Genomic DNA, 13,376 nt, shown 5'->3' on the forward strand with positions numbered 1-13,376 from the left:
TTTATTGATCCAAGACTTAATAAATGCTCTTGACTATAACGAAGAGACTAGTCAATCTGGACACTACACCACATGTACTCTCTTGAGACTTGAATTCTCCCACCACTGCTTTCACCCCATTCTATACGAAAGCCTTTAAGTCAAGCACAATTATGTGGAAATTGATGTTCTCCATCTCCATCTGCATCTTGTTTGAAAGTTCTCCTCACATTATTGCTCAAGAACTTTAATCTACATATAGTCTGTGAATATAGACTTCATTCTCATCCGAGAGCGAGAGTGCAAAACCAAAAGTTTCAGATTCAAACATACATTATGGGTTTTTCCATGTGTGCGCTTTCAAAACTAGTCCTGTTTTTAGTTTATGTTGTGGTTGCCAACTCTTTTTCACCTTTGCAGTCCTATTCTTGCCATGATGAGGAGAGATCTGCCTTGCTGCAGTTCAAGGAGAGCTTGATTATCGACAAACGTGCTTCGGTTGTTGGTGCTTATCCAAAGGTTTCATCGTGGAAACCAGAGGAAGGGAAAAGTAAGAACTGCTGCTCATGGGACGGTGTCGAGTGTGATGAGAAGACAGGTTATGTGATTGGCCTTGATCTCAGTAGCAGTTGTCTCTATGGCTCTATCAACTCCAGTAATAGCCTCTTTCGTCTTGTTCATCTTCAGAGGTTGAACCTCGCTGATAACAATTTCAATTACTCTCAAATTCCTACTGGCATTAGGAACTTTCCGATGCTCAGTTATCTCAACCTCTCTGCCTCTGTCTTTTTTGGTGAAGTCCCATCCGAAGTTTCGCAGTTGTCCAAGTTGTCATTTCTTGATCTTTCTTTCAATGTTGATGTATTTACTAGCACTGAAGGCTTGTTAAAACTTAGAGAGTCCAATTTCAGAAGTCTAGTTCAAAACTTAACCAGTCTAGAAAAGCTTCATCTCAGTCTCGTCAACATATCTTCCACCATACCCGATTCCATGGCAAATTTATCATTCTTGTCATCTCTCCTCCTCAGAGGTTGTGACTTGTTTGGCGCCTTCCCTGTAGGTATTTTGAAACTACAGAACTTAGAGACTCTTGATCTGAAATCCAACCAATATCTCACTGGTTATTTGCCTGAATTTCATCCGAGCAGTTCTCTCATGTCGCTGAAACTTGGTGGCACTAGCTTTTCGGGGAACTTGTCTTCAATTGAAAAGCTTGATTCATTGAAAGAGTTGGAAGTTCAATCGTGCAACTTTAGTGGTCCAATTGTTCAGTTGGCAAACCTTACCCAACTCACATACTTGGCACTTTCTAATAATAATTTTACTGGTGGTTCCTTGTCTTGGATAGGTAAGCTAACTAAAATTACTTATCTGCGTCTTGAAAACATCAATTTAAGTGGTTACATCCCCTCTTCTTTTCGAAACCTCACACAGCTTTTCTATCTTCATGTTCATTATAATCAACTAACTGGTCCAATCCCATCTTGGATAGGTAACCTTAGCAGCCTAGCTTACATAGATCTTTCTTCCAATAGATTGCATGGTTCAATTCCTGACTCAATATTCAATCTTATAGATCTTCAAATCCTTTTTCTGCATGAAAATAGTCTGCATGGCACTGTGGATATTCTTAAGCTACAAAGTACTGTCACCCACCTCCAACTATCTGTTAACAAATTCAATGTTGTCACAGAATCCAGAATTACAAATGCAACTTTTCCGAATTTTTCTATCCTTGGATTGTGTTCGTGCAACATAAAAGAATTTCCATATTTTCTAAGATATCAACAAAACCTGTTCTGGCTGGACCTTTCTAGCAACAAATTGCAGGGCCACGTACCCAAATGGGTGTGGAACATGAGCACAGAAGCTCTGGAGTTCATTGACATTTCTCGAAATTTCCTTTCTGGATTTGAGCAACCACTGCCAGCTGTCCTCCCTTGGGTTAAGCTACAAATTTTATGGCTTTCCAATAACAAGCTGCATGGTTCACTACCCATACCTCACCCAAACATCTTGTATTATGCCATTTCAGACAATGAAATATCTGGAGAACTTCCACCATTGATTTGCAATCTGAATAATCTTCAGTACCTTGACTTGGCAAATAACAAGTTGAGTGGCACGCTTCCTCGGTGTCTTGGAAACTTCAGTGATGACCTACAAGCTTTAGATCTCGGAAACAACTCCTTTCACGGCATTCTTCCTCAAACGTACAGCACCACAAGCAAACTGGGGATGATTAATGTTCGTGATAACAAGTTGCAGGGGGATTTACCAAGGTCATTAGCAAATTGTGTGATGCTTGAGTTTTTGGATCTGTCAAACAATGAGTTCAGTGATGCTTTCCCTTTTTGGTTGGGGGCACTCCAAGAGTTGAAACTTTTGGCAATGAACCACAATGCGTTCTATGGTCTGATTGGGACACCTGAAAAGAAACTTAATTTCTCTTTCCCCAAGTTGAGGATTCTTGATCTCTCTTACAATAAGTTCACAGGTGAGTTTCCATCCAAATACATCTTTTCTGGGAATTCGCTGAGAGGTATCACTTTAAACCAGTCCACATACATGGACACATCCTCACTTCTTCAACCCGGTGGTTCACCAAAGACTTTTGCCTATGATTTCTCAGCCATGATAACAACTAAAGGTGTTGACAGATACTACCCACGGATTCAAGAAGACTTTGCTGCTGTTGATCTCTCAAGTAACAGGTTTGAAGGGAAGATTCCAGACTTCATTGGGAATCTAAAGGGACTTCACTCTCTCAACATTTCCAATAACATCCTCACTGGTCGAATCCCAGCATCCCTAGGGAACTTAATACAGCTCGAGTCCTTGGACCTTTCACAAAACAAGCTCTCAGGAGAGATTCCTCAGCAACTTACGCAGATTCCATCACTCGGAACTTTCAAGGTCTCTAACAACAATCTCACAGGTTCTATACCACAAGGGCAGCAATTTAATACATTTGACAGCAGTTCGTATGAGGGGAACCCAGGATTGTGTGGAGATCCATTGCCAAAGAAATGTGGAAATCCTAAAGCCCCTCAACCATCACCTTCGACTAAAAATGAAAGTGATTCAGGCTCTGGAGTTGAAGTTGATTGGAAATTTGTTTTGGCAGGATTTGGAAGTGGGTTATTAGTGGGAGTGGTTCTTGCGGATGTTCTGATCACGAGGAGGCCTGAATCATTCATCATGATTGTGGAAATCTGTAGGACATTAGTGGAAGGTCGAGGAAGGCCTAGAAAGCAGAATAGGAGATACATAAGTTGAGTTTGTTCTGTTTCAACTTTCAAAGGAGATCGAATTCTGTTTATTAGGTTGTATTTGGTGCCTGTTGCTTTTTTCATTTTCTTTTTGTTTCTTCTTCCATCTCCTTCTACCTTTGCTCAGTGTTTTGTCTACACTGTTGTAATTAAATGTTGTAATAGCAATTCCCTTTTAATGAAGAGAAAATAGCAGCAGTTTCCCTGTTGCATGTGGCGGTAAGAACATAAAGAGATCAGAATAGCTAATTAAAATTCAAAATAGGGGAATAAAGAATCTATCAGCATCCATACAGATATAAGTAAGTGCACCTTTTAATTTCACATCCAAACTTTAATGTCTGCAAGACTGTTGAGGTGATCTCAACATAAATCAATGCGAACACTGTTGCTGATCGAAGAAAAACACCAATCTCATAACAAGAGTTCATCTGGACGGATGGCTACCCACTTCTGCAAAGAAACAGCTAAATTTTTTTAGAAGAGTTCAATACAAATATTCAAAGTAGAACTCCTACAATAGCCTAATCGTTAAGTTTGAGCTTATTATCTGCTGTAAATTAACAAACTAACTGTAGACACAAGAAATTTAATGAAAATAAAATTCATTAAATAAATCGGTCAATCTTTGAAATTTTGACTAAACAAGCTTAGTTGGCACATGAGTCCTACAAAAGGCACACGTGGCTCATATGTCACCAAAATTATGTGAGCTTCGAGGATGACACATGTCAAAACACGAGTGATCCATTGATTGAATGACGTGGAAGCATCAATTGTGGAAGCTTCAAATTATCGCTGATTGATTGTTGCTCGAGTTAAGTATTTAAAGCAGATCAATCGCATTCAACTGATTGATCTCGATGAAAATCAAGTATTAAATACAAATATCGATCAGATTAAATTGTTTAATTCTGATTGAAATCAAGTATTAAATTCAAATATCAATCAGATTAGATTGTTTAATTCTGATTGAAGTCGGGCATTAAATCAAATCGAAATTGATTGTCATATTCCTTAGATAAAAGATAATTAAATCAATCAATTAAAACTGATTGATTTAATTACGCAATTACGGAATGTGATTAATGCTATGTCATCGAGACGCCGATACTATAAATACCCCCTCTCAGATCAAGAGAAAGACTTCAGCCAGAAAAGAGAAGGAAATACTCTCAAAATTCTTGAAGCCTCCCAAGCACGTGTGAAGAACCATCAAGCTGCCAAATAGCCGGTTCCTCACCAACCTCAAGTCAAAACGTTCGTCACATGCCAACTCTCGTGACCATCTTCCAACTCAAGATCAAGCGTCAAGCCCTTGAGTGAAATTCATCGTCGGTGATCGAATCAAAGGATTACCAAAGATTGTAACCTGCACTTGAATTAATAAATATATTATTTTTGTACACGTGTCTGCATCTTGTTTGCTTTCAGATTTCAGTGTTTACAAATTGGCACGCCCAGTGGGACATCTTTGCCTCTCATCTCCTTCTCCGTAAGACGATTCCAAACAAATCTGTTTGAGCAATGGCTTCCAAGAACACTCAAGTCATCCCGAAGAACAAGTCTAAGACAACGATCACCAAGTCGAGCAGCAGCTCATCTGGTCAAGTCACTCGAAGCATGGCAAAAGTCCAGCCAACAACATTTGTGGCTTTGCCTTCTAAGCCTCGCCAACCAATCATCACCCTAGAAAGTCTAGGGGTAGGGAAGCATGTCCCTCGAAATGAAGAGAGACAAGCTCCAAACACAAAACCAAGGGAACGATCATTCTCACCTGCCTCGGATGATCACTCAAGCACCGGATCATACCATGGAAGTCCTAATGCTGAAGAAAAGAACACTTCTGAGATGCAGTTAGACGGTGCATCTCACCCCTTAGCAATGCAAGTCATGATGACTGGGGCGACCACGCTCGAAGAGCAGGTAGCTAATCTAATGGAGGCGGTTCAAAAGCTCACCAATACCGTCGAAGAAAAAGATATGCAAATTGCTCAACTTTGGAGCAGGCTCGAGAAACAAAATGATGAGGATTCTGCTAAGGTTCCATACAAGGACGACAAAGACAAACAGGAAGAAACTTCAAAGACAAATGACAAAGACAGTGAAAGTCCACTTGGTTCTTTGTCTGTCCAGGAGCTGCAGGACATGATCAACAACTCCATTAGAGCTCAATATGGAGGTACCTCTCGTGATTCTCTCATATACTCCAAGCCATACATAAAAAGAGTGGATAGCTTGAGGATGCCATATGGGTACCAACCGCCCAAGTTTCAGCAATTCGAGGGGAAGGGTAATCCAAAACAACATATTGCCCACTTTGTCGAGACTTGCAACAATGCAGGAACGGAGGGAGATCATCTTGTTAAGCAGTTTGTACGTTCATTAAAAGGTAACGCCTTCGAATGGTACACTGATCTGGAGCCTGAGTCAATCGACAGTTGGGATCAGATGGAGCGTGAGTTCCTGAATGGTTTCTATAGTACGAGACGTACAATGAGCATGATAGAACTTACTAGCGCCAAGCAATGGAAGGATGAACGCGCAATTGATTACATCAACAGGTGGCGTTCGTTGAGTCTCGATTGCAAAGATCAACTGTCAGAAGTATCTGCGGTGGAAATGTGCATCCAAGGTATGCACTTTGATTTGCTATATATTTTACAGGGAATTAAGCCCCGTACGTTTGAAGAGCTAGCTACACGAGCACACGACATGGAGTTGAGTATAGCTAGCCATAAAGGGAAGAAGGAGTCAATTGTTGACCAAAGAAAAGACAAGGTCTTCGGAAGCAAGTTTGACAAGACACCGAAGAAATCTACAAAAGAATCGATGGCCGTCAACATTGCCCCAGTCAAAATCTCGACACGAGATAAGGAGGTTAAGAAAGTTGAGCCAACTTGCACCTACGACAGAACAAAGCGTTCGTTGAAGGAATGGCAACAAAAGACATATCCTTTCCCAGATTCTGACGTGGCAGGCATGTTGGAAGATCTACTTGAGAAGAAGGTGATAGAGCTCCCAGAATGCAAGCGGCCCGAGGAAATGCATCGTGTTAAGGATCCGAAATACTGCAAGTACCATCGGCTCGTTAGTCACCCAGTGGAGAAATGCTTTGTTCTGAAAGATTTAATAATGAATCTCGCCAAGCAAGGAAGGATCGAGCTGGATGTCGACGATGTCGCTGAGGTAAACTGCACTACCATCGTGTTTGGTTCATTCGAGCCTGCCCCGTTGCCTCCTCTTCCAATGAAAGCACCATATCAGCTTTCGAGAAAGCCATGCATGAAGTCAAAGTTGGAGGAAGTCAAGCCAACCCAGCAAGCGAGCCTCGCACATGTTGCAACCCCTAAAATTGACTCAGTTGTTGATGACGAGGGATGGATACTTGTCACTCGAAAGAAGGCAAGCAAGAGCCCATCGCCATGTGTACCTATCACTCGAGCAAAATACAAGCAGTCACAAGAAAATCGTCAATGTCTCGAGAAAGGTAAGACAAGATTTGTCAAGGAAAGGGGCAATCCTTTTGTTCAAAGACCCCATGGTGTGGCTTCGTCAACAAGAGCCTTTCTCAAGAAAGGCAACAAACAAGAAAAGGTGAGAGCCGCCCACATGACAACAAGCTACAAATTTGGTTCGAAAGATTCTGCCAAGGCTAAGTCAAGCACGGTCAATACGAACCAAACGTCAAAGGAGAACAAGGTGATGAAGCAACTAGAAGACCTACCATTTCACTTTAGCATCTCTGATCTACTACAATTGCCAAAATCGACAAGAGGTGCTTTGGTACAGGTGTTGATTGACATGGGCAAGAACTCCACAGACATTAACAAGGTGAAACCGAAGGAATGCGTCACCTGTGTTGCAGATTGTGATGCCATCCACTTTACGGTTGAAGACCTTCAGTTAGGCTCTAAGCCGCATAATAGACCTCTCTTCATATCAGGGTATGTATGAGATCAAAAGATAAACCGCATGCTTGTGGACGGAGGGTTTGCTGTAAACATTATGCCTAGGTCGACCATGAAGCAGCTTGGCATCAATGTGGAAGAGTTGTCTCGAAGCCGTCTCATGATTCAAGGCTTCAACCAAGGGGGACAAAGAGCCATAGGCATGATCAGAGTAGATATGACAAGTGGAGAAATGAAGTCGAACACTTTGTTCCATGTGATCGAAGCGAAGACCTCCTACAATTTATTGTTAGGACGACCGTGGGTTCACGAAAATGGTGTCGTCCCCTCCACTCTTCATCAATGCTTCAAGTTCTACGATGGTGGAGTAAAAACAGTAGCAGGTGATACTAAGCCATTTACTGAAGCTGAATCTTACTTTGCGGATTCTAAGTTCTACATGGATGATGAAACAGTCAAGGAAGTTCTCCCAGTTGGAGTACCTTCTACAGGGAAGACTATAGAAGTGCGTAATAAAGAAGTGGAACCCAGCATGGCAAGAAATTGCAATGAGGAACCACATAAAGTTTTGTCAGAAACTAAAGTGACAGCTTCAAAGAACAAAGTCAGCTCCTCTGCTCCAGTCCTTCGTTATGTGCCAAAGTCTAGGCGAAAAGAAGGGGAATCTCCTTTTATAGAGGCAAATGAGCAAGAACGTCCGCGAAAGCTAGATGAGAAGGACGTAGAATTGCTAAAAGAAACATCAACCATACCGTTGACAAAGTTGAGCAACGATACACCTACCAAGCAGCCGCTAAAGGGATTTGTCAAACCGATTCAAGGCAAGACAGAACATGGTACCCTTCCCGACAAAAGGACAAAGGAAGGATTTGACCCTAACGCTTACAAGCTGCTAGCAAAGGCTGGATATGACTTCAGTTCGTCAAGCAAGGAAGGTGGCCAAGCCATCCCTGGTAAAAAGGTACATGAGCTTAATGAATCTCAAAGGAGGTTAAGAGAGCAAGGATGCATAGCTGACCCTGCTAAAGCAGGTCTTGGTTTTGTACCAGGCAAACCAATTAAAATTTCAGGAAGAAGAAAAGTTGCAAAGGCAAGCACGCAACACATTAGTGTTGAGGTAGTAGAGGAAGAGGCTCAAGGATCTGAAACTACCCCTCGCGTTTCTGCACTTGATCGCATTCATCCAAATTCTCAAGTTGCGATGCCTGAACAAGTTGATGAGCTGGCACCTCGAGTCTCTGTATTTGATCGTGTCGATACTTCAACAAACCGAGTCTCAGTTTTCAACCTCATCACCCAAACGACCACTCGAGCTTCCGTGTTCAATAGGTTGTCATCTTCCGATAAAGGAAATAAGAAATCTGAGTCAGCCCCTCGAAATTCGGCACTTGAGAGGATACAAGCACCCAAAGAGCAACAAAAGCAAAAGAGAAAGATGATCGACGACCAAGGAAACGACAAAGAGATCCGAAGTCTCATCCCGTCACGCATGAAGCGACGCTCTGTGTTAGAGGTGAGCTCAAGTGAACAACTCAAAGTGAAGGAGCACACCATCGTACTCACTGGCCAAGTTGGAACGAGTAATGTTGATGGCAATAGCGAAGATGAGATTGTACAGTCTGCCTATCATATCACGGTAGCAGAAGCAGAGGCTTTTGAAGAAGATGACCATGATCATTCTGAGGATGAAGTAGATGAAGCTCCTCCAGAAATTGAAGATGGGGGGCAAGCTACTGTCGACGAGCTTAAAGAGCTCAATTTGGGAACTAAGGAAGATCCAAGACCTGTCTTCGTGAGCGCTTCGCTGAGTCCCGAAGAAGAAAAGAAATACTATGATCTGCTGCTTGAATATAAAGATGTCTTTGCATGGACGTACAAAGAAATGCCTGGTCTTGACCCAAAGGTAGCGGTTCATCGTCTCGCAGTTAAGCCTGAGGCTCGACCGATCAAGCAAATGCAACGACACTTTCGGACAGAACTCCTTCCTCAGATTGAAGCTGAAGTTGATAAGTTGATTGCTGTAGGTTTCATTAGAGAGGTTTAATATCCTAAGTGGATTGCAAACATTGTTCCTGTCAAGAAGAAGAACGGACAACTCTGTGTGTGCGTGGACTTCCGCGACTTAAATGACGCGAGTCCGAAAGATGACTTCCCTTTGCCCATCATTGAACTCATGGTGGATGCAACAACAGGGCATGAAGCTTTTTCCTTCATGGATGGGTCATCTGGGTACAATCAAATCAGGATGGCCTTAGAAGAGCTTACTAAGTTCCGTACTCCCAAAGGCATTTATTGCTACAAAGTCATGCCATTCGGGTTGAAAAATGCTGGTGCAACATATCAACATGCTATGCAAAAAATCTTTGGAGACATGCTTCACAAGTATGTGGAATGTTATGTCGACGATTTGGTGGTCAAGTCAAAAAGGAGGACAGATCACTTCCAAGACTTAAGAAGGGTGTTTGATAGACTACGCAAGTACCAGCTCAAGATGAACCCCCTCAAATGTGCTTTTGGAGTTAGTTCAGGACTTCAGGCAAGTTTCTTGGATTCATTGTGAAACATCGTGGCATTGAAGTGGACCAGTCAAAGATTAAGGCCATTCAAGACATGCGTGAGCCAAGAAATCTGCGCGAGTTAAAAAGTCTCCAAGGTCGGCTTGCCTTTATTAGACGGTTTATATCAAACCTCGCAGGCCGGTGTCAGCCATTTAGTCGACTTCTGAAGAAGGATGTGCCTTTTGTATGGGATGAAGCTTGCCATAACGCCTTTGAAAGCATAAAGAAGTACTTGGCAAACCCTCCAGTGTTAGGTGCACCCATCCTTGGGAAGCCACTTATCCTCTACATTGTTGCTCAAGAACGATCACTTGGGGCACTTCTAGCCCAAGAAAATGAAGCAAAGAAGGAAAGGGCATTGTATTACTTGAGTCAAACTCTCACAGGATCAGAACTAAATTATCCGCCGATAGAGAAAATCTGTCTCGCACTCATCTTCGCCATCCAAAAGTTAAGACATTACATGCAAGCTTACACAGTGCATCTAGTGGCGCGAGCTGACACAGTCAAGTTCATTATGTCACAACCCGTCTTGACAGGGCGAATGGCAAAATGGGCATTACTCCTCAATCAGTATGAGATCATCTACATACCGGCCAAAGCGGTTAAAGGGCAAGCATTGGCTGACTTCCTAGCGGATCATCCTATTCCTGCGGATTGGGAGATTTCAGATGAGTTGCCAGATGAAGAAGTCTTTAATACAGAGGTCCTCCCTGCTTGGCAAATGTTCTTCGATGGGTCTTCACGAGCAGATGGAGCAGGAGCTGGTGTGGTCTTCATTTCTCCACAAAGGCAGATATTGCCTTATGCCTTCACTCTTGGTGAGTTATGTTCCAATAATGTTGCTGAGTACCAAGCGCTAATTATGGGACTACAAACCGCAACTGAAATGAAAATCTCAAATCTAGAGGTGTATGGAGACTCGAAGTTGGTAGTTGACCAATTACTAACTCTCTATGAAGTGAAGAAAGAGGATTTAGTTCCTTATTTTCAGCTCGCCACACAACTCTTAAAGGGTTTTGATGCTGTCACACTAACGCATGTGCCAAGAAAAGAAAATCAAACAGCAGACGCTTTGGCCAACTTAGCAGCAACTTTGGCATTATCAGAGGATGAAATCATACACCTTCCAATCTGCCAACGGTGCGTCGTACCTATAATCTCTGAGCTTTGGCATGAAGATTCTAATGTTGTCTCTGTTTACGTGATTGATGTGGATGACTGGAGGTACCCGTTGATTGATTACCTCGAGTGAAATAAGTTGTCTGATGATCCAAAGCAACGCTCGGACATAAGACGAAGAGTATCACGTTTCTTCTACTATAAGGAGACTCTTTATCCACGATCATTCGACGGATTGCTTCTTAGATGTCTGGGGAAAGAGGAAGCTGCTAAGGCTATGGAGGAAGCTCATTCAGGAGTATGTGGAGCTCACCAGTCAGGTCCTAAGCTCCATTTTCAAGTGAAGAGGATGGGTTACTATTAGCCCAGTATGGTTAAAGATTGCATGGAGTATGCACAAAGGTGTCAAGCTTGCCAGTTTCATGCAAACTTCATCCATCAACCACCAGAGCCGTTGCATCCAATGATTGCTTCCTACCCCTTCGATGTGTGGGGACTTGATGCTGTTGGGCCCATAACTCCGAAATCCTCCGCCAGTCACTCATACATTCTAGCGGCTACGGATTCCTTTTCAAAGTGGGCAGAGGCGGTACCGCTTAAAGAAATAAAGAAAGAAAATGTTGTAGACTTCATCAAAGGGAATATCATTCAACGATATGGTGTTCCTCGCTGCATCATCACAGACAATGCCAAGTACTTTTCCAATAGTGCCATGGAGAAACTCTGTGAGAAATATCACTTCAAGTTACATTTTTCTTCTATGTACAACGCCCCGGCAAATGGGTTGGCTGAAGCATTCAACAAAACATTGTGTAACATTTTGAAGAAAGTTGTCAGCAAAACAAAAAGGGATTGGCATGAAAGAATGGGTGAGGCGATGTGGGCCTATAGAACGACATATCGAACTCCCACGAAAGCTACACCTTACTCCCTTGTATATGGTGTTGAAGCCGTCTTACCCTTGGAGAAATAGATTCCATCTCTGAGGATTGCTTTGCAAGAAGGACTGACTGATGAAGAGAACGTCAAGTTACGCCTTCAGGAGTTGGAAGCCTTAGATGAAAAGAGACTTGACGCGCAACAGCACTTGGAATGCTATCAAGCTCGAATGTCATGAGCTTTCAACAAAGGGGTTCGACCCAGATCCTTTCAAGTTGGTGATCTAGTGCTTGCCGTGCACAGACCTATCATTATGACACACAAGACTGGCCCAAAGTTTCAGTCAAAGTGGGATGGACCTTATGTAGTCCGCGAAGTCTACACCAATAGAGCCTACAAAATTGTGGCTGAAGATGGCCTGAGGATTGGCCCCATAAATGGAAAGTTCTTGAAGAGGTACTATGCTTGAAACACATAAGAAGACGCTCCTAGCCAGCACGAACCTAAACTGCACAACATGGCATAAAAAAAAAATTTAAAAAAAATTTACTTCATCCATAAACCCTTGAACTACGTGATGACTTGATTCCTTCATTGGAAGGATACGTAGGCAGCTTGGGAATAACAATCTTGAGTTCAATCAAATAAAAAATAAAGGGTTTGTTTACTATTCAAGAAGTAAATAAGTAGAAAAGTACTTTTTTTTTTTTATAATAAGTTATGACTGTCAAAGTTTGACTTATTACAAATGATAAAGGAAAATGAAAAAAAAATCATCCTAAGTTACAAATGGAGAACAGCTCTTCACACCCAAGTCAAACCCTTGAAGCTATTGCATTGGTTCTCAAAAGTATCTCGCAATGATTTTGTCGTCTCAAGCTCTGCAGTGGTCACCTCGGGGGTCTCTTGGATTTGAGTCTTCTCTTTTTCTAGGTCGACAAGCTTCTTCTCCTGTAGTAGAAGTCTCTCGTCTAGTAAAGTCACTGTTTGCTCCCATTTTCGTTGCCTTCGCAAATTCAGACTCTGTGTTAGCCAGACGTTGAATACGTGTGCCTGGAGTAGCCTTGCGTGAACAAGAAAGTCGTGCCAGGTTGTATTGGTCAGCACTATTCAACAATCCTTCAACTTTTCCCCTTACGGATGAAGGATCAATTCCATAATGGCTAAGCTCAGCTATCAGCTTGTCAAGTTCCCCCTTGCTGGAAAGAATGGTCTTGGAGGAGTGCTTCACTATCATATCTTCAATTTGTTCACAAACTGCAGTAGCAGCTTGTTGACGAATATCACGAAGTCTTTGGTTGGCATCTATAATAGTAGCTCCACCAAGAGAGGCCTCAGAAAAGGTTATGGTGTTCAAAGGCTTAGGAGGATGCACCATGGTAAGTGGACCTGTACATATATCATTAGTTAAAAAAAAAAAGGGGCTTAAAATGCAATGAAAATACACAAGAGCTAAGAATTGTACCTGTAGGGTCAATTTGCTGTGAGTCATTCTTTGCATTGGATTTTCCTTTCGTGGGTAAAGCGTAAGCCTCAAGTTCTGCTGCAGAAGGAACACGTATAGCATCTGAAGAGGCGTCATCGTTCCCCCAAAGTGAATGATCATCAATCTTTGAACCCTGAAAAGATGGGAAAAAGAACAATTCAAGTTCCAA

At 42.3% G+C, this 13,376-nt stretch overlaps 1 protein-coding gene across 1 annotated transcript; it reads left to right on the top strand.

Moving 5' to 3' along the window:
• The first annotated feature begins 315 nt into the window (after nucleotides 1–315).
• Nucleotides 316–3,258, top strand: LOC112166760 (receptor-like protein 6). The gene has a single exon (XM_024303665.1). It carries the CDS (start codon nucleotides 316–318, stop codon nucleotides 3,256–3,258), a length of 2,943 nt encoding a protein of 980 aa, XP_024159433.1.
• The last annotated feature ends 10,118 nt before the right edge of the window (nucleotides 3,259–13,376 follow it).

Source organism: Rosa chinensis, chromosome 1 (genome assembly GCF_002994745.2).
Source record: "Rosa chinensis cultivar Old Blush chromosome 1, RchiOBHm-V2, whole genome shotgun sequence".
Classification (NCBI taxonomy): Eukaryota; Viridiplantae; Streptophyta; class Magnoliopsida; order Rosales; family Rosaceae; genus Rosa; species Rosa chinensis.

What these genes read in the sequence shown, in the direction of transcription:
- LOC112166760 (XM_024303665.1), top strand. Translation starts at nt 316, where the DNA reads ATGGGTTTTTCCATGTGTGCGCTTTCAAAACTAGTCCTGTTTTTAGTT.